General features: G+C 56.0%; 2 protein-coding genes across 2 annotated transcripts; one reads left to right on the top strand and one right to left on the bottom strand.

Moving 5' to 3' along the window:
- The first annotated feature begins 80 nt into the window (after nucleotides 1–80).
- Nucleotides 81–2,626, top strand: RDH5 (retinol dehydrogenase 5). The gene is made up of 5 exons (XM_038752807.1): nucleotides 81–188; nucleotides 607–995; nucleotides 1,480–1,738; nucleotides 1,841–2,004; nucleotides 2,264–2,626. The coding sequence occupies exons 2-5, from the start codon at nucleotides 686–688 to the stop codon at nucleotides 2,485–2,487; spliced, it is 957 nt and encodes a 318-aa protein (XP_038608735.1). The 5' UTR covers nucleotides 81–188; nucleotides 607–685; the 3' UTR covers nucleotides 2,488–2,626.
- Nucleotides 2,627–5,301: 2,675 nt separating this feature from the next.
- On the bottom strand, nucleotides 5,302–10,187 carry CD63 (CD63 molecule). The gene is made up of 8 exons (XM_038752603.1): nucleotides 10,113–10,187; nucleotides 9,661–9,736; nucleotides 7,135–7,323; nucleotides 6,785–6,859; nucleotides 6,582–6,677; nucleotides 5,952–6,089; nucleotides 5,705–5,788; nucleotides 5,302–5,455 (listed from the first exon to the last, which is right to left on the bottom strand). The coding sequence occupies exons 2-8, from the start codon at nucleotides 9,724–9,726 to the stop codon at nucleotides 5,390–5,392; spliced, it is 714 nt and encodes a 237-aa protein (XP_038608531.1). The 5' UTR covers nucleotides 9,727–9,736; nucleotides 10,113–10,187; the 3' UTR covers nucleotides 5,302–5,389.
- Nucleotides 10,188–18,619: the final 8,432 nt, after the last annotated feature.

Genomic DNA, 18,619 nt, shown 5'->3' on the forward strand with positions numbered 1-18,619 from the left:
AACCTCCCCATCTATTGTGGTGTCGGGGATTAAACGGGCACCCAGCCGCCAGTGCTCTCTGCTACCTTGTCTCCTCCCCCTGGACTTTGTATCCCCAGGGGGGAACTGCAACAGCCACGGTGGTGAGCCCGGGGCAGAGAGCCTGGGACGGCTGCAGCGGGGTGGTGAGCCTGGGGTGACCGCAGCAGGTGAGCCCAGGGTGGCAAACCTGGGACGACTGATCCCAGAGCGGCGAGCCCGGGCTGGAGAACCTGGGACCACGGGGTTGGGAGTGGGTGCGTGAGCGGAGCTGGGAGGTGGGCACCTCATGTGCAAATGGGACCGGACGGGGGAGCAGGGAACTTTGGGTGTGGGGGAACGATTTGGCTGCGGGGAAAGAGAACAGGGACGCTGTGCGCAAAGACTGGGAGGACAGGGAGCCAGGTACAGACTGGCAGGAGAGGAGACCCCTGGGGAAAGCAGGAGAGGAAGAGGGAGGTGGGAAGAGAGAGACAGTACAGACCGAGGGGACATCCTGGGGAGGGGGAAAGGGGGGAACAGTCTGAGGGGAGGGGGCCATGTGCAAAACGAAAGAAAAACCACAATCGAAAACGGTGGTGTTTGCAGGTCTCGGCCTTGGCCGGTGGACTTGGTACTGGGCGCCCGTTGGCGCGGCTTCCCCACCTCGCCTTCCCCTCCTCAGGCCATGTGGCTGTGGGGCCTGGGGGTGCTGGGCGCGGCCCTACTCTGGGCCATCTGGGACCGCTGGCCACGGGCAGGCGGCGCCGACGGCTTCGTCTTCATCACGGGCTGCGACTCGGGGTTCGGGCGTATGCTGGCCCTGCGGCTGCAACGGCGGGGCTGGAGCGTGCTGGCCGCCTGCCTCACCCCCGCGGGGGCCGACGCACTGCAGCGGGAGGCAACCCCCGGCCTCCGCACCATCCTGCTCGACGTCACCGACCCAAGCAGTGTGCAGAGAGCTGCCCAGTGGGTGGGTTCGCTGGTGGGGCAGAGAGGTGAGGGGGATGGGGGGTGGGGGGGCGAACGGAGGAAGGGGCGCGCAGTGCCGGGGATCCTTGGGTCAACCCACCCACCCAGCCCACTTGTGTCCAGTCCTTGCCCTCTGCACCCTGGCCCTCCTAGGTCTCTCCCCCAATAAGCCTTTGGGGTGGAGGGAGGCGGGCAGGGTACATACACACACACCCCTCCTCCTCTTCTTCCTCACCCTCCTCCTCTTCCTCATGCCCCCTTTTCCTCTTCCTTCTCCTTTGCTCCTCCCCTTCCCCCTCTTCCTCTTTTTCCTCTTCCTCCTCCCCCTTTCTCCTTTTTCCTCCTCTTCCTCTTCATCTCCTCTTCCTCCACCCTCTCCTCTTCCCCTTCCCTCTCTTCCCCTTTTCCTCCTCCCTCTTTCCCCTCCCCTTCCTCTTCTTCTTCCTCCCGCTCCTCTTATTCACCCTCTTCCCCCTCCCATCCATCTGTCCATCCATCGGTCCTGCCCAGGTCTGTACGGGCTAGTGAACAACGCAGGCGTGTCTGGCCTCGTTGGACCCAATGAGTGGCTGCGGCTGGCAGATTTCCGCCAGGTCCTCGAGGTGAACACGCTGGGCGCCATCGGCGTGACACTGGCCCTCCTGCCGCTGCTCCGCCGGGCACGGGGCCGCCTCGTCAACGTCACCAGCATCCTGGGCCGCCTGGCCGCCATCGGCGGAGGCTACTGCCCTTCCAAATTCGCCCTGGAGGCCTTCTCGGACAGCTTGCGGTGAGGACCGGCCCTTCTCCGGCTGCCCCTCCTCCCACTCCGGCCCTCCCCGACCATCCGAGGCCCAAGGGCAGCGGTCACCCCCTCTCCCTTGCCCCGCAGGCGGGACCTCTACCATTTCGGCGTCCGAGTCTCCATCGTGGAGCCCGGCTTCTTCCGCACAGCGATGACCAACCTGCCCAGCGTGGAGGAGCCGCTGCAGGAGCGCTGGGACCAGCTGCCCTCTGAGATCCGTGCCAGCTACGGCCCTGACTTCTTCCCCCAGTGTGAGTCTCAGGAGGGCGGGGTCCCTGGGGCTGGGCCGGCTGGGTCCCGGGCAGCCCACATCTCCCCCACTTTCCCCTCCCTGAAGCTGCTGGAGTCAATCAATCAATCAATCAATCGTATTTATTGAGCGCTTACTGTGTGCAGAGCACTGTACTAAGCGCTTGGGAAGTACAAGTTGGCAACATATAGAGACAGTCCCTACCCAACAGTGGGCTCACAGTCCAGGGCCTCACCCCGAATCCGGTTCTCCCCACCCAGATCTGCGGGTGCAGCGCCGCCTCATGACACAGCTGTGCTCCGGGGACCTGAGTAAGGTGACAAATTGCCTGGAGCATGCCCTGACGGCCCGCCACCCCCGCACCCGCTACAGCCCCGGCTGGGATGCCAAGCTGCTCTGGCTGCCGGCCTCCTACCTGCCCGCCTGGATAGTGGATGCAGTACTGGCCTGGATCCTGCCCCGGCCCGCCGACCACACCCCTTAGCGACCACTCACCCAACCTAGGGCTTTTAGCCGAGCCTCGGTGGCGCCAAGCAGGGGGGCCAAGCCTGCCCTTTCCCCCCATCAATCCCATGCTGGTGTGCCCCTCAATATACCACAATAAACCATCAATAACCAATCAATTGACCAATAATGGGAGTCAACAACCATCAATTGACTCCCATCAATAATCAGGGAGTCAGCCTCCGCTTGCCGGAGGGCCTCCGTGTCGAGTAAAGCGGTGGTGGAGGGGGAAGCCCGTAGGCTGCATTTCTTATTCTCCACAATGGGTTGAACCCAACACTTTGGACCACAGGTGGTGTTCGACCGCCTTTGTGTTCCCCGCTATTGCTGGAACAACCCTTGGCCGCCAGGCGGCGCTGACACGCCTCCCAACTCACCACTGCCTGCTATCCCGGATTTGGCCGCCGGGTGGCGCGCACACGCCTCGCTAGACCTCACGATGGCATAGGAACCGAATATTGGCCACCAGGGGGCGCTCACACTGATAACAGTCAATATTCATTCATTCATTCAATCGTATTTATTGAGCACTTACTGTGTGCAGAGCACTGTACTAAGCGCTTGGGAAGTCCATAATAATGATGGCATTTATTAAGCGCTTACTATGTGCAAAGCACTGTTCTAAGTGCTGGGGAGGTTACAAGGTGATCAGGTTGTCCCACAGGGGGCTCACAGTCTTCACCCCCATTTTACAGATGCCGTAACTGAGGTCCAGAGAAGTTAAGTGACTTGCCCAAAGTCACACGGCTGACACTCGGAGGAGCCGGGATTTGAACCCATGACCTCTGACTCCAAAGCCCATGCTCTTTCCACTGAGCCACGCTGCTTCTCGTGACCGTATTTATTAAGCGCTTGATAAAATAATAATTGTGGTATTTGTTTAGCCTTACTATGTGCTGGGAACTGCACTAAGCGCTGGGGCAGATACAAGGTAATCAGGTTGGACACCATTGGTGACTGCTCCCTAACACTTTTTTAAATGGCATCTGTTAAGCACTTATCCTGTGCCACACACTGTACTAGGGTGGACACAAACAAAGCAAGCTGGGCACAGTCCATGTCCCACATGGGGCTCACAGTCTTAACCCCCATTTTAGAGGTGAGGGAACTAAGGCACAGAGAAGGGACTTACCCAAGATCTCAAAGCAGACAAGGGGCAGAGTCAGGATTAGAACTCAGGGTCTTCCAACTCCCAGACTCATGCTCTAGGCCATCCTGCTTCTCTTGGTCAAGTGGCGCTCACATGCCTCCCTATGTCCCGCAGTGGCTGCAACTCAACGTGGATCACCAAGTGGTGCTCACACTCCTATCCTGCACACTGACTGCAACGTAATACTAGGCCATTAAAAGTTGGTGTTTGGTGCACTTCCCTATTCCCCTCTATGGCTGCAACTCATTTGCCCACCATGCGACACTCAAATTCCCCCCAAGTCCATTTTACAACTGCTATTCAGTTCACAGCAGCCACAGGCTGCTCTTCCCAAGCCAAGCTCCCCTTCTGAACCATTGGCCCCATAACTCCCAAACTCCAGCTTGGCTCCCAGAGGTAACCAATGTTCCCCTACTTTCCTGAATATATGGGCAGGCGTTGAACTGGCTCAAGGAGCTGGGAAAAGACAGACAGGGAGGAGGCAAGGGGAAATAATAATAATAATGATGGTATTTGTTAAGCGCCTACTATGTGCAAAGCACTGTTCTAAGCGCTGGGGAGGTTACAAGGTGATCAGGTTGTCCCACGGGGGGCTCCCAGTTTTAATCCCCATTTTACAGATGAGGTAACTGAGGCACAGAGAAGTGACTTGCCCAAAATCACACAGCTGACAGTTGGTGGAGCCCGGATTTGAACCCATGACCTCTGACTCCAGAGCCCGTGCTCTTTCCACTGAGCCATGCTGCTTCTCAGGCACAGGAAAGGCACATGTACATGTGTTTGTGAGGCAGGGTGGGGGATGTCTCCGGATTTTCTCCACTCTTCCTTCGCCCCTGCCTGTCTCCACCATATTTGCCCAGAGAACAGGAGTTACAGTCCCCTGGGCTTGTGAGAGTCCCATCCTTCCCTAACTTCGGAAGCCACACACGAGGGAGACAAGAAATTCATTCATTCCATCTTATTGAATGAATGAATGAAAGAAATGTGAGCCAAGGAGACGGGAGGACAAGAAGTGGGCAATGGAGGCTCAGTTGATGGGGGCAAACAGATGCAAGTGGTGGAAAATGGGGCAAGGGGAATGGGAAAAGGGACAGAAGTGACAGGAAAGGGGGACTCAGTTTCTGGGGGCACCTAGATGCAAATGGTGGGAAGTGGGGCAGGGGGAATAACAATCATAATAACTGTGGTATTTGTTAAGTGCTTACTCTCTGCCAGGCACTGTACTCAGCGCTGGGATGGATACAAGCAAGTTGAGTTGGACACAGTCCCTGTCCCATGTGAGGGTCACAGTCTCAATCCCCATTTTACAGATGAGGTAATTCAGGCACACAGAGAAGTGAAGTGACTTGCCCAAACTCACACAGCAGACTGTGAGCCCCACGTGGGACAACCTACTTACCTTGTATCTACCCCAGTCCTTAGAACAGTGCTTGGCACATAGTAAGCACTTAACAAATATCGTAATTATAATTACTACAAGCGGAGGAAAATGTGGCAGAAAGAACAGGAAATGGGAACTCCGTTGCTGGGGACACAGAAATGCAAGTAGTGGGCAATGGGGCAGAGGGAATGGAGAAATTGGGCAGGGGGAGTAAGAAGCAGGGGACAGGTACTTGAATAAACAAAAGTCTCTCACATCTGTGATTCCGTCTCAAAAAATATTCTGTCTTTACTGAAACCTGCGAGGCCAGAAGAGCTGGGGCCAGAGCCGGTGAGGGGGAACAACCTGGGCCTACATCACCTCGTAGCCACTGCGGATGCTCTTCATGAGGCAGCAGGAGAAGGCGATGCCCAGCACCTGCAGGCATCAGATGGGCATGAGAGAAGGCCCAGAAGGAAGAGCAGGGTGGCGGGGCTGGAGCCAGGGCCAACCCCACCACAAACCTACAATCTCCCGCCTGGGTTAGGGGGAGGAGCTGGAGGGGAAACTTTTTCAAGGGGTACTCCCCTCCCCACCACCCCCACCCACGTCCCTCACTCTCTGCCATCCCCGCCCCTCCCCTCCACGCCCCTTTCCCCCCTCCCCACCACCTGTGTCCCTGCTTACCTCCACGAAGGCAATACCCAGCCCCACCCCGGCGAACAGCAACACGTTGTGTCTCAACCAGCCCCCAAATGTCTCCACGCAGCCCTGGGCGGGTGGGGGGAAAGGGAGGGCAGGCTCAGGGAGCCACCCCTCCCCTCTCCCATCTCCCTGCACCCAAAACCCAGCAACCCCGGGGCCTGGTTCCCCTTCCCTGCTCCCCTCCGACCCTGCACGGCGCCTCCCCAGCAACCGCCCCCTCCTAGCCCACCTTTGTGTAGATGTTCTTCAACTTGAAGCCAGTGCCGCAGCCCTGGGTGACATTGCGGCAGCAGGAGTCGGGGACGTTTGAGTGGAAGTCGGGCATGGACGTCCAGTCCGTGTAGTTGTGGGCCCCACAGCAGTTGAACTGGGGACAATAGGGGGCAGGGCATCAGGGACCCCCCGAGGCCCAGCGCCCCCCAAACCTAGCTCGGCATGGCCCGGCCTGACAGAGCCCCGGGAAGCAGGAGTCGCAACCGAGCTGGGGAGGGGGAAGGGGCCGTGGGGAGGGAGGAGGGGTCCCTGGACAGAAATAGAAGGGAGCAGGGGCAGAAGCTGTAGGACAGGGGCTGAGGGGTGGTCCCGGAAGCCCAAAGTAGTCCCAGCGGCCTGGGTAGTTCCAGTTGTCCAGGGTCATGCTGACAGGGTCCCCAGAAGTGAGGCCCTTTGATTCCAGCCATCCCCTGCACCCCACACCTCGTTGCTAGGGATGGGGGCTCCCTCCTCCTTCCCCTCCCACTGCATCTCCGCAGGCTTCAACCACGGCTCTCTGATCAGCCAAGCTCTTGTTGTGGGCTCTCCACGGACCCCACCGGCCCTCAATGTCCCCAACAGCCCCCCAGTCCCAGGACCCGCTCACCTCTCTCTGCATGTCGTCCACCAGTTCCCGGGTGGCATTTGACTTCTGGTAATCCGCCATCTGAGCCCGGAAGCGCTTCTCGAACTCGGACTTCAGCTGGGGCACAGGGAGGACACCCGTGGTTGCAACAGGCTTTCTCGACCTACCAGCTGCCCCCTCCCTCGGTCCCCCCAGCCCCCAGCCCAGCCCCCAGCTCCCAGCACCTTGTCCCTAAACACATATCCTGCGATGGCGGCAGCCACTTCCACCAGGACGATTAGGGTTAGGAAGGCGGCAAACTGGACAGGGAGAAACAGGAAGTCACATGAGGTAGAAGGGATACAGCGTCAGGCGGGGAGGCGTCGGGGGGGAGCACAGGTCTGAGGGTGAAGGGCCCCTCCCGGCCCCTCCGTCTAGATGATCCCCTCTGTGGGCCCCCCCAGATGGTCCCTCCATGCCCCTCGCGCCCCCTCCCCTCATGGTCACCCTCGCCTCCGCCGGACCTCGCTCAAGGCCCTCCCCCTCCGTGGTCCCCACGCCCCACACCCTCCCTGGCCTGCCCCAGCCCCCTCACCGTGGCCATGAGGCAGTAGCTTTCCCGGCAGGTGCCACAGCAGCCCACGAAGGCGATGAGGAAGAGGCCGGCCCCCACGGCGATGATCACTAAGGGAGCCACCGACCCCGTGGTCTCCCCCAGGGCCACCGCCCGGTTCACGGATAGCTGGGCCATGACGCCCACGGCAATGAGTGCCACTGCACACACCTGAGGATGATGGCCGGCTGTCAGGGGCAGCCCCTGTCCAGGACCCCCGGAAGGGGAAGGAAGGACCCCTCCCCACGGCCCCTCCCTAGCCCCAGCCCATTCCGGAGCCGGAGGGCAATGAGAGGGAAGGACAGTGAGGTCACTATCTCATGTCCAACTCCCTTTTTCCTGCTTCCTGAATTACACCCTAGTGTCGGTCTCCCTGGGTGTGCTGTATCTTGTCAAGCGCAGGGATCGTGTCTATTAACTCTACATCCCCTCCAAGCACACAGTACAGTGCACTGCACACAGTAGGTGCTCAATAAATAGTACTGACTGGCCTAAGTGTTTGTAGGTTGGAAAGTAGTCGCTCTGGGAGGGGACAGGCAAGGGTCAGAGGTTTGGTCCAGGCAGTGGGGTTAGGGTGGGCCCAGGAGGGGACCCTGGGTGGAGTGGGGTCACAGAAGGGGGCAGGGACAGAGGCAGGTGCAGAGGAGAGAGCAGGGGCTGAGAGGAGGACAGAGGTTAAGGAGATGACAGGGTGCAAGAATAGGATGGAGGCTGATGAGCGGGTGGGACCCAAGGACAGGACAGAGGCCAAAGACAAGACAGAGGCTGATGAGAGGAATAAGCCCAAGAAGAAGACAGAGGAGAGGCCGGAGACTGAGGAGAGGACAGGGAATAATGAGAGGATGGAGGCTGAGGAGAGGATGGAGGCTGAGGAGAGGATGGGGGCTGAGGAGAGGATGGGGGCTGGGGAGAGGATGGGGGCAGAGGCAGGGGTATAAAATGGGGGTAGAGAAGTGGACAGGGGACAGAGGTTGAGGAGGAGGGGGCATGGGTACAGGAAGGGACAAGGACAGAGGAACAGAGGGGTAGAGGAGGGGATGGATGGGGGCCGAGGATGGGGCAGGAGTAGAGGAAGGGGCAAAGGCAGAGGAGGGTATGGATGTTAAAGGAGGAGATGGAGGCCAAGGATAATAATAATAATGTTGGTATTTGTTAACCACTTACTATGTGCCAAAAAGTGTTCTAAGCACTGGGGTAGCTACAAGGTAATCAGATTGTCCTACGTGGGGCGCACAGTCTTCATCCCCATTTTAGAGATGAGGGAAGTGAGGCCCAGAGAAGTTAAGTGACTTGCCCAAGGTCACCCAGCTGACAAGTGGCAGAGCCAGGATTTGAACCCACGAGCTCTGACTCCAAAGCCCGTGCTCTTTCCACTGAGCCATGCTGCTTCCCCTCAGGATGAGGAGATGGTTGGGGCAAGGAGGGGACGGGGGGGCTGAGGGGGGGGGGGGGGAGACTGGGCCGGGACTGAGGAGGGGGCGGGGGCTGTGGATGGGCAGGGGCTAGAAGAGGGGATGAGGGCTGAGGAGAGGCAGAGGACGGGGGCAGGAGCAAGGGCTGGGGGGCCCAGTGATAGCATCGCGGCGGTTGGGTGTTTGCTCCACCGACAGCTTCCTGAGACGGTTTGGTCACTGGACGGTGGCGGGCCGGAGGGGGGCAGGGCGGTGGTCAGGGCGGAGGAGGAGGAGGGGCTCTGCCCACCCCCGCGCCCCCCTGGGCCCTCTAGCTCTCTTCCTCCCTTCAAGGCCCTACTGAGAGCTCACCTCCTCCAGGAGGCCTTCCCAGACTGAGCCCCTTCCTTCCTCTCCCCCTCGTCCCCCTCTCCATCCCCCCATCTTACCTCCTTCCCTTCCCCACAGCACCCGTATATATGTTTGTACATATTTATAACTCTATTTATTTTACCTGTACATATCTATTCTATTTACTTTATTTTGTTAGTACGTTTGGTTTTGTTCTCCATCTCCCCCTTTTAGACTGTGAGCCCACTGTTGGGTAGGGACTGTCTCTATACGTTGCCAGCTTGGACTTCCCAAGCGCTTAGTCCAGTGCTCTGCACACAGTAAGCGCTCAATAAATACGGATGATGGTGATATCTATTCTATTTATTTTATTTTGTTAGTATGTTCGGTTTTGTTCTCCGTCTCCCCCTTTTAGACTGTGAGCCCACTGTTGGGTAGGGACTGTCTCTATACGTTGCCAACTTGTACTTCCCCAGCGCTTAGTCCAGTGCTCTGCACACAGTAAGCGCTCAATAAATACGGATGATGATGATGATGATATCTATTCTATTTATTTTATTTTGTTAGTATGTTTGGTTTTGTTCTCCGTCTCCCCCCTTTTAGACTGTGAGCCCACTGTTGGGTAGGGACTGTCTCTATACGTTGCCACCTTGGACTTCCCAAGCGCTTAGTCCACTGCTCTGCACACAGTAAGCGCTCAATAAATACGATTGATTGATTGATTGATTGGGCCCTCCGCCCCCCCGGGGGACCCCCGGCCGCTCACCCAGAAGGCCAGCACGAAGATGTAGAGCAGGTACTTGACACATTTCGCTCCTCCTTCCACCGCCATCGCTGCTGGACTGGACGAAGAGGAGGGACAGAGGAGGTTGGGGGGGGACCCCGGGGCTGGGCTGGGGGGGCTCCTGACCGCCTCCTCCCCACCCCCACCCCCTCCCCCCTCCCGCGGACCCCGGAAAAGGGCCTCCAGGGCCGGCCACTCCCACCTGGAAGAGAGCGGCCAGCCACGTCTCCCAACGCCCACCGCTCCCCCGGGCCTCGGGCCGCTCGGGTCCGGCCCGGACCGACAGGACCGGCCCGGCCCCCGCCCCCCCACCCCCCCCCCCCCGAAAACCAAAAGTTAGAGGAAACTTTCTTAAAGGGTGGGCGCAGATGGGCGGGGCAGCCGTTTGAGGGGAAGACCCCCGTCCGTCCGTCCGTCCCCCCGTCCGGCCTGACCTGCGCTCCCCCGCCCGGACGGCTCGCCTCCGGCCGCGGCTGTCCCGATCTAAGGCTCTCGGCCCGGGCCCGGCCCCGGTCATGTGATGGGCGGGACGGAGGGCGGGGCGGAGGGAGGGGAGCGGAGCGGAGGGGAGGGGAGGGGAGGGGAGGGAAGGGGCGAGGGGGAGCGGGCACCCGCACGGGGGACAGCGGCTGTTTGGGCGACCCCCCGAAAACCCCTCTCCGTGACCTGCTCCCCGTGTCCCTCTCCCCGCCCCCCCGGGATCCTCTGCCCCCCACGTATCCTCTGCCCCCCGTGTCCCTCTGCCCCCCCGGGATCCTTTGCCCCCCGTGTCCCTCGGCCCCCTACGTATCCTCTGCCCCCTTTGTCCCTCTGCCCCCGGATCCTCTGCTCCCCGGGATCCTCTGGCCGCCGTGTCCCTCTGCCCCCCCCGTATCCTCTGCCCCCCGTGTTCCTCTGCATCCCCCGGGATCCTCTGCCACCGTGTCCTTCTGTCCCCCAGGATCCTTTGCCCCCCGGGATCCTCTGCCTACTGTTTCTTTCTGCCCCGCCATGTCCCTCTGCCCCCCCCCCCCGGAATCCTCTGCCCTCCGGCATCCTGTGCCCTCCGTGTCCCTCTGCCCCCCGGGATCCTCTGCCCCCCGTGTCCTTCTGCCCTCCGGGATCCTCTGCCCCAAGGCATCCTGTGCCGCCCATGTCCCTCTGCCCTCCGTGTCCCTCTGCCCTCCGGGATCCTCTGCCCCCCATGTACCTCTGCCCACCCCGTATCCTCTGCCCTCCGTGTCCCTCTGTTCCTCGGGATCCTCTGCCCCCCGTGTTCTTCTGCCCTCCGGGATCCTCTGCCCCCCCCGTGCCCCTCTGCCCCTTCGGATCCTCTGCCCCCCCGTGTCCCTCTTCCCCCAGGATCTTCTGCCCCCTCTTGTCCCTCTGCATCCCCCGGGATCCTCTGCCCCCGTGTCCTTCTGTCCCCCAGGATTCTTTGCCCCCTGGGATCCTCTGCCTACTGTTTCCTTCTGCCCCCCCCCCCCGGAATCCTCTACACCCCAGGGTTACTCTGCCCCCCATAACCGTCTGTCCTCCTGGATCCTTTGCCCCCCTTACTCCCTGCCCTCCATGTCCTATCCCCTGGGATCCTCTGCACCCCTGTCCTTCTTTCCCCTGGGATCCTCTGCACCCCTGTCCTTCTTTCCCCCCGGGATCCTCTGCCTTCTGTGTCATTCTACCTCCCGTGTCCCTTAGCCTTCTGTGTCCTTCTGCCCCCTGGGACCTTCTGCCCCCAGTGTTCCTCTGCCCCCCACCGTGTCCCCCCTGCTCCCTGTTTTTGGCATCTATTAAGCGCTTACTTTGTGCCAGGCACTGTTCTAAGCGCTGGGGTATGTACAAGCTAATCAGGTTGGACACATTCCCTGTTCCACATGGGGCTCACAGTTGTAATCCTCATTTTACAGATGAGGTAAATGAGAAGTGAAGTGGCCAGAAAGCAGAAAAGTGGCGAAGTCAGAATTAGAACCCAGGTCCTTGTGACTCCTCCTGCCCCCTTCCCTCATCTCCTGCTGCTCTGGGCCCTCCGGCTCTACAGTGGCCCAGGAGGAGAGGGTGCTGGGTGGTCAGGTGCCTGGGTCCTTCCTCGGCCCAAAGAGGGGTGTTGTAGAGCTCTGGAGTTTGCTGAGCCTGGTGCTGTGAGACATGGAGGATGAAGTCGTAAAATGAACAGGTGGCCAGGAGGATGACTTCGCCCTTGGTGGCCACCAGTTCCGGCTCCTCCCAGACGGACGGGAGGGACAGGATGGTGACCAGGCTTCTCACTGTCGGAGATGCCGACAGGGTCAAGGGCCATCCATTCATTCATTGGATCATATTTATGGAGAGCTTACTGTGTGCAGAGCATTGTACTAAGCGCTTGGGAAAGTACAATATAACAATAAACAATGCCATTACCTGCCCACAACAAGCTCATTGACAGACATGAATACAAATAAATAAAATGACAGATGTATACATAAGTGCCGTGGGGCTGGGGGCGGGGGTGAAGAGCAAAGGAAGAAAGTCAGGGTGACGCAGAAGGGAGGGGGAGATGAGGAAAAGTGGGGCCTAGTCTGGGAAGGCCTCTTGGAGGAAATGTGCCTTCAATAAGGCTTTGGAGGGAGAGTAAGGAGAGGCCTTCCCAGATTAAGCCCCCTTTTTCCTCTCCTCCTCCCCATCCCCCCCGCCCTACCTCCTTCCCCTCCCCACAACACCTGTATATATGTTTGTACAGATTTATTACTCTATGTATTTTACTTGTACATATTTACTATTCTATTTATATTGTTAATGATGTGCACCTAGCTTTATTTCTATTTATTCTGATGACACCTGTCCACATGTTTTGTTCTGTTGTCTGTCACCCCCTTCTAGACTGTGAGCCCGTTGTTGGGTAGGGACCGTCTCTATATGTTGCCGACTTGTACTTCCCAAGTGCTTAGTATAGTGCTCTGCACAAAGTAAGCGCTCAATACATATGATTGAATGAATGAACGAGAGTAGGATTTGAGAAGGGAGGGCGTTCCAGGCCAGAGGGAGGGCGTGGACCAGGGGTCCGCGACAAGGTGAAATCTGGCGGTGGACACAGGTACAGGAACAGGGGCCCCGTGAACTCAGCCTGAAGTTCGGGGGTCAGGAAAGGCCAGGTCGAGAGCCATGACCAGTCGACTCCTTGGGCCATTGAGTTGTGGAGCGTGTAGCTGGTTACGTGTCTGTGCTGCACTCCTCTGAGGGGATGGAAACGAGGGGCAGATTGATGGGTGCTTTTTTTTAATAACATTTATTAAGCGCTTACTATGTGCAAAGCACTATTCTAAGTGCTGGGGAGGTTACAAGGTGATTAGGTTGTCCCACAGGGGACTCACAGTCATAATCCCCATTTTACAGATGGGGTAACTGAGGCCCAGAGAAGTGAAGTGACTTGCCTAAAGCCACACAGCTGACAATTGGCAGAGTCGGGATTCGAACCCATGACCTCTGACTCCAAAGCCCGGGCTCTTTCCACTGAGCCATGCTGCTCCTCTGCTGCTTGACACTTTCTTGGCTCCCACAGCCCCCTCACCTACTCTTCCCACCAACATTCATTTATTTATGTAATTTATTTATTTCTATTAATGTCTGTCTCCCCCTCTAGACTGTAAGCTCCTTGTGGACAGGGAATGTGTCTGTGGTTGCATTGTACTCTTCCAAGCGCTTAGTACAGTGCTGTGCACACAGTAAGCACTAAATAAATACAATTGAGTTGAATGACTGAATGAACGCTTGTAGTGGCACCGGAGTGCAGGGTGTTGTTGCTGTCGGGGGCACTGGTTGCGGAAAGGGGTTGGAGGAAAGGGACTGGGAAGTTAGGATGGAACGGGAAAATGCCCTGCAGGGTGGGGAAGCAGAGACGGGGGAGGAATCTCTGGAGCTTGGACTTCCCCCTTTCCCTTTCCCAATCCCGGTCCCCACCACCCCCGACCCCCAACCCCAGGCTAGCTGGTATTGTTATATTGTAGAGAAGCAGCGAGGTTTAGTGGGTAGAATATGAGCCTGGGAGTCAGAAAGACCTGGGTTCTAATCCTGACTCCACCCCATTTCTGCTGTGTGACCTTGGACAAGTCACTTCACTTCTCTGGGCCTCAGTTACCTTATCTGTAAAATGGGGATTAAGACTGGGATCTCTATGTGGGACAGGAGCTGTGTTCAACCTAACTTGTATCTACCACAGCACTTAGTACAATGAACAGAATAGTGCTTGGCACATAGTAAGCGCTTAACAAGTACCATAATTATTATTATTATTATTACTCTTCCAAGCGCTTAGTACAGTGCTCTGTATACATTAAGTGCTCAATAAATACGACTGCAGGGAGGCAGGGAGTGTGGGCTCTCTTCCTCCCTTCAAATCCCTATGGAGAGCTCATCTCCTCCAGGAGGCCTTCCCAGACTGAGCCCCCTTTTTCCTCTCCTCCTCCCCATACCCCCACCCTACCTCCTTCCCCTCCCCACAGCACCTGTATATATGTTTGTACAGATTTATTATTCTATTTATTTTACTTGTATGTATTTACTATTCTATTTTGTTAATGATGTGCATCTAGCTTTATTTCTTTTTAGTCTGATGACTTGGCACCTGTCCACATGTTTTGTTTTGTTGCCTGTCTCCCCCTTCTAGACTGTGAGCCCGTTGTTGGGTAGGGACCATCTCTATATGTTGCCGACTTGTACTTCCCAAGCGCTTAGTACAGTGCTCTGCACACAGTAAGCGCTCAATAAATATAATTGAATGAATGATTGAATGAGAACAGGGATGCTGGGCCCTGAAGGCAGAGAAGGCCCATGCAGGCCCCATCTCGCCTCCTTCCTTTCCCCACAGCACCTGTATATATGTATATATTTTTGTACATATTTATTACTCTATCTATTTATTTATTTTACTTGTACATATCTATTCTATTTATTTTATTTTGTTAGTATGTTTGGTTTTGTTCTCTGTCTCCCCCTTGTAGACTGTGAGCCCACTGTTGGGTGGGGACTGTCTCTATATGTCGCCAATTTGTACTTCCCAAGCGCTTAGTACAGTGCTCTGCACATAGTAAGCGCTCAATAAATACGATTGATGATGATGATGATGATGAAGAACAATGGCCCCTTCTTTCTCCCCGCAGATGTCCCCAAATCTCCCCTGCCCGAGCTGTTCCCAGGAGGACTGGGTCCCCCTAAAGCCTCCATCCCCCTCATCACCACAGCCCCCCAAGGGCCAGCTCTGTGCCCCTCCCCATGCCGTGCCCTACTCACTCATTCATTCATTCAATCATATTTATTAAGCGCTTACTCTGTGCAGAGCACTGTACTAAGCACTCGGGAGAGTACGATATTGCAACAAACAGGCCCAAGCAGTGCCCCTTGGCAGGGGGCGGCTACACAGCCTGGCTCAGAACCAGTGAGCCAGCGCTAGGGATTCCTGGTGCTTTCCTGCCTCCGTGGCAGGGGCTGGAGGGAGGAGGAGGGAGTGAGGGGCAGGACGCCAGTTCAGTCCATCAGTCGAATTTATTGAATGCTTACTGGGTGCAGAACAGAGAACGACGTGCTTGGGAGAGCACAATATAACAGAGTTGGCTTACTTCATTCATCCCTCTGCCCAGCCCCACAGCACTAGCGAACATATCTGAAATTTTATTTATTTTCATGTCTGTCTTCCCCGCTAGACCGTCAGCTCACTGTGGGCAGGGAATGTGTCTGGCTATTGTTACACTGGACGCTGCCAAGTGCTTAATACAGTGCTCTGCACACAGTAAGCGCTCAGTAAATATGATTGAATGAAGTTGGTAGACTCGTTTCCCGCCCACTGCGAGCTTACAGTCTGGAGGGGGAGACGGACGTTAATAGAGGTAAACTCACCCTTTGACTGTAGCTGTAACCATCGCCACAACTCAGAACGGTGTGCAATGAAGTGGGGAAAGAGATCTGCCAGCCACCAGGCTTAATTGCTGCCTCCTGTCCCCCCATTTCCCGTCCCTCTTCCCTCCCCCCTTTCCCTGCCCCTACACACCCAGGCCCACGTGGCTTTTCGCGGTTGCAACTCCAGCCACCAAAGCGCCTGTTGGAGCTGGGCCGCCTGGCCTCGAAACCAGCTGGGGGCAGGGTGCTGTGGGGACTGGGGCCTTCGACGAACTGGGGGGCCCGGTAGTCTGGGTCCCTTGGTCCCCCCCTTGCCCAAGGTGGACGGACGAGAGACAAGAACTCGCGGCCACTGGCCACTGTCCGGGACGAACTGGCATTGGGAGGAGGCCAAAGTCGGCCCCAGGGGAGAGCTGCGGTCCCCCTGATCCCGGTCCCCCTGATCCCGGTCCCCCTGATCCCGGTGGACAATCAAGAAAGCATGTGGCAGCCTCCTCCCGCCCCCAGAGCTGCCCACACGAGTTTATAGTCCCCCACATCTCCCACACACCTTCACGGGACCACCCCCAGTAATAATAATAATAATGGCACTTGTTAAGCACTTACTTTGTGCAAAGCACTGTTCTAAGCGCTGGGGAGGATACAAGGTGATCAGGTTGTCCCACGGTGGGGCTCACGGTCTTCATCCCCATTTTACAGATGAGGGAACTGAGGCCCAGAGAAGTGAAGTGACTTGCCCAAAATCACACAGCTGACAAGTGGTGGAGCCGGGATTTGAACTGATGACCTCTGACTACCAAGCCCGGGATCTTTCCCTTGAGCCACGCTGCTTCTCAACCCCAACCCCAACCACCCTTTCCCTCCACTGATTGCGAATAGGACCCCTTCCCCCATTGATATACAACAGACATTGGGAAAAAGTGTGGCCTAGTGGCTACAGCGTGGGACTGGGAGTCAGAAGGACCTGGGTTGAAAGTCATGTTCCGCCACTTGTCTGCTGTGTGACTTTGGGCAAGTTACTTCACTTCTCTGTGCCTCCTTTACCTCATCTGTAAAAGGGGGATGAAGACTGACAGGGATTGTGTTCAACCCGATTTGCTTGCATACACTTAGCACATAGTAAGCGCTTAACAAATACCACAATTAACAAGAACAGAGGATACCTCAATTTCATCTATCTCGCCACCAACACCTCACCCACATCCTGCCTCTGGCCTGGAACTCTTTTAATCCCACAATCAATCAATCAATCAATCGTATTTATTGAGCGCTTACTGTGTGCAGAGCACTGTACTAAGCGCTTAGTACACAATCACTCTCCCCACTTTCAAAGCCTCACTGAACAAACATCTCCTCCAAGAGGCCTTCCTTATAATGGTATTTGTTAAGCACTTAGCAGTGCCAGACACTGTACTAAGCGCTGGGATGGATATAAGCAAATCCGTTTGGACACAATCCTTTGTCCCATGTGGTGCTCACAGTCTCAATCCCCATTTTACAGATGAGGTAACTGAGGCCCTGAGAAGTTAAGTGACTTGCCTAAGGTCACACAGCAGACAAGCGGCAGAGGCCGAATTAGAACCCCATGACCTTCTGACTCCCAGGCTTTCCCTAACTAAACCCTTATTCCCTCTTCTCCCACTCCCTTCTGCGTTGCCCTTGCACTTGGATTTACTTCCATTTTTCACCCCTCCCTCAGCCCCACAGCAATTATATCCTTATTCATAATTTACCTATGCATATTAATGTCTCTCTCCCCCTCTAGGCTAAAAGCTTGTTGGGGGGAGGGAGCACTGTTATACAACACTGTAATATTGTGCTCTCCCAAGAATTTAGTACAGTGCTCTGCACACAGTAAGCACTCAATAAATACAATTGATTGATTAACTGAGGAGAGGGAAGAGATCAGGGAGATGGGAGAGAGAGAGAAGTGGAATCATCTGCAAGGAGGGGAAGGAAGGACAGAGCAGGGAGCTGGAAAGAGCCAGGGATCCAATCAAGAGCAGGCAGGTGGCGGGGAGGCGGAGGGAGCAGGGTGACCTAGTAGAATGAGCACAAAACTACTCAGGAGAGGAATAGTAATAATAATAATGATGGTATTTGTTAAGCACTTACTATGTGCCAAGCACTGCTGTAAGCACTGGGGTAGATACAAGGTAATCAGGTTGTACCACATGGGGTTTACAGTCTTAATCCCCATTTTGCAGATGAGGTAACTGAAGCACAGAGAAGTGAAGTGGCTTGCCCAAGGTCTCACAGCAGACCTGTGGTGGAGCCGGGATTAGAACCCCTGCTTCCCAGCCCGTGCTCTTTTCACAAAGCCCCTCCACTTCTCATCCCAAATCTCAGATCCGCCACTCACCTGCTCTGTGACCTTGGGCCCGTCACTTCAACTTGTCTGTGTCAATTTCCTCATTTGTAAAATGGGGATTAAATGTCTGTTTCCTTCCCCCTGAATCAATCAGTGTTTTTTATTGAATGCTTATCTTGTACAGATCACTATACTAAGTGCTTGGGAGAGTACAACTCGGTAGACACCATCCTTCCCCTCCAGGAGTTTACAGTCTAGCAGGAGAGACAGATCTGAAAATATATTACCGCAAAGGGAAGCAGTGTGGACTAGTGGAAAAAGCACTGGCCTAGGAATCAGAAGACCTGGGTTTTAATCATGGCTATGCCATTTGCCTGCTTTGTGACCTGGGGAAAATCGCTTAACCTTTCTGTGCTTCAGTTTCCTCAGCTGTAAAATGGAGTTCTAACACCTGTTTTCCCTCCTACTTAGGCTGTGAATATCATGGGGGACAGGAACTGTGTCCAACCTAATTAACTTCTATCTACCACAGTGCTTAGAACAATCCTTGACACATAGTAAGGGCTTAACAAATATAACAATAATCATCATAATAAAATATAAGGATATGTACATAAATTCTGTGGGGGTGGGTGAGTTCTTAAGTGCTTAGTGGGTGGAACTAAGTGCATGGATGAAGGCAGTAGTGAGGGAAATAAGGTGGGGATGTGGAATAAGAGTTGCATCAAAGAAGGCTTCCTGAAGGAGAAATGATTTTAGGGTTTTGAAGATGGGGAAAGTTATGAT

The sequence above is a fragment of the Tachyglossus aculeatus genome, chromosome 10 (genome assembly GCF_015852505.1).
Source record: "Tachyglossus aculeatus isolate mTacAcu1 chromosome 10, mTacAcu1.pri, whole genome shotgun sequence".
Classification (NCBI taxonomy): domain Eukaryota; kingdom Metazoa; phylum Chordata; class Mammalia; order Monotremata; family Tachyglossidae; genus Tachyglossus; species Tachyglossus aculeatus.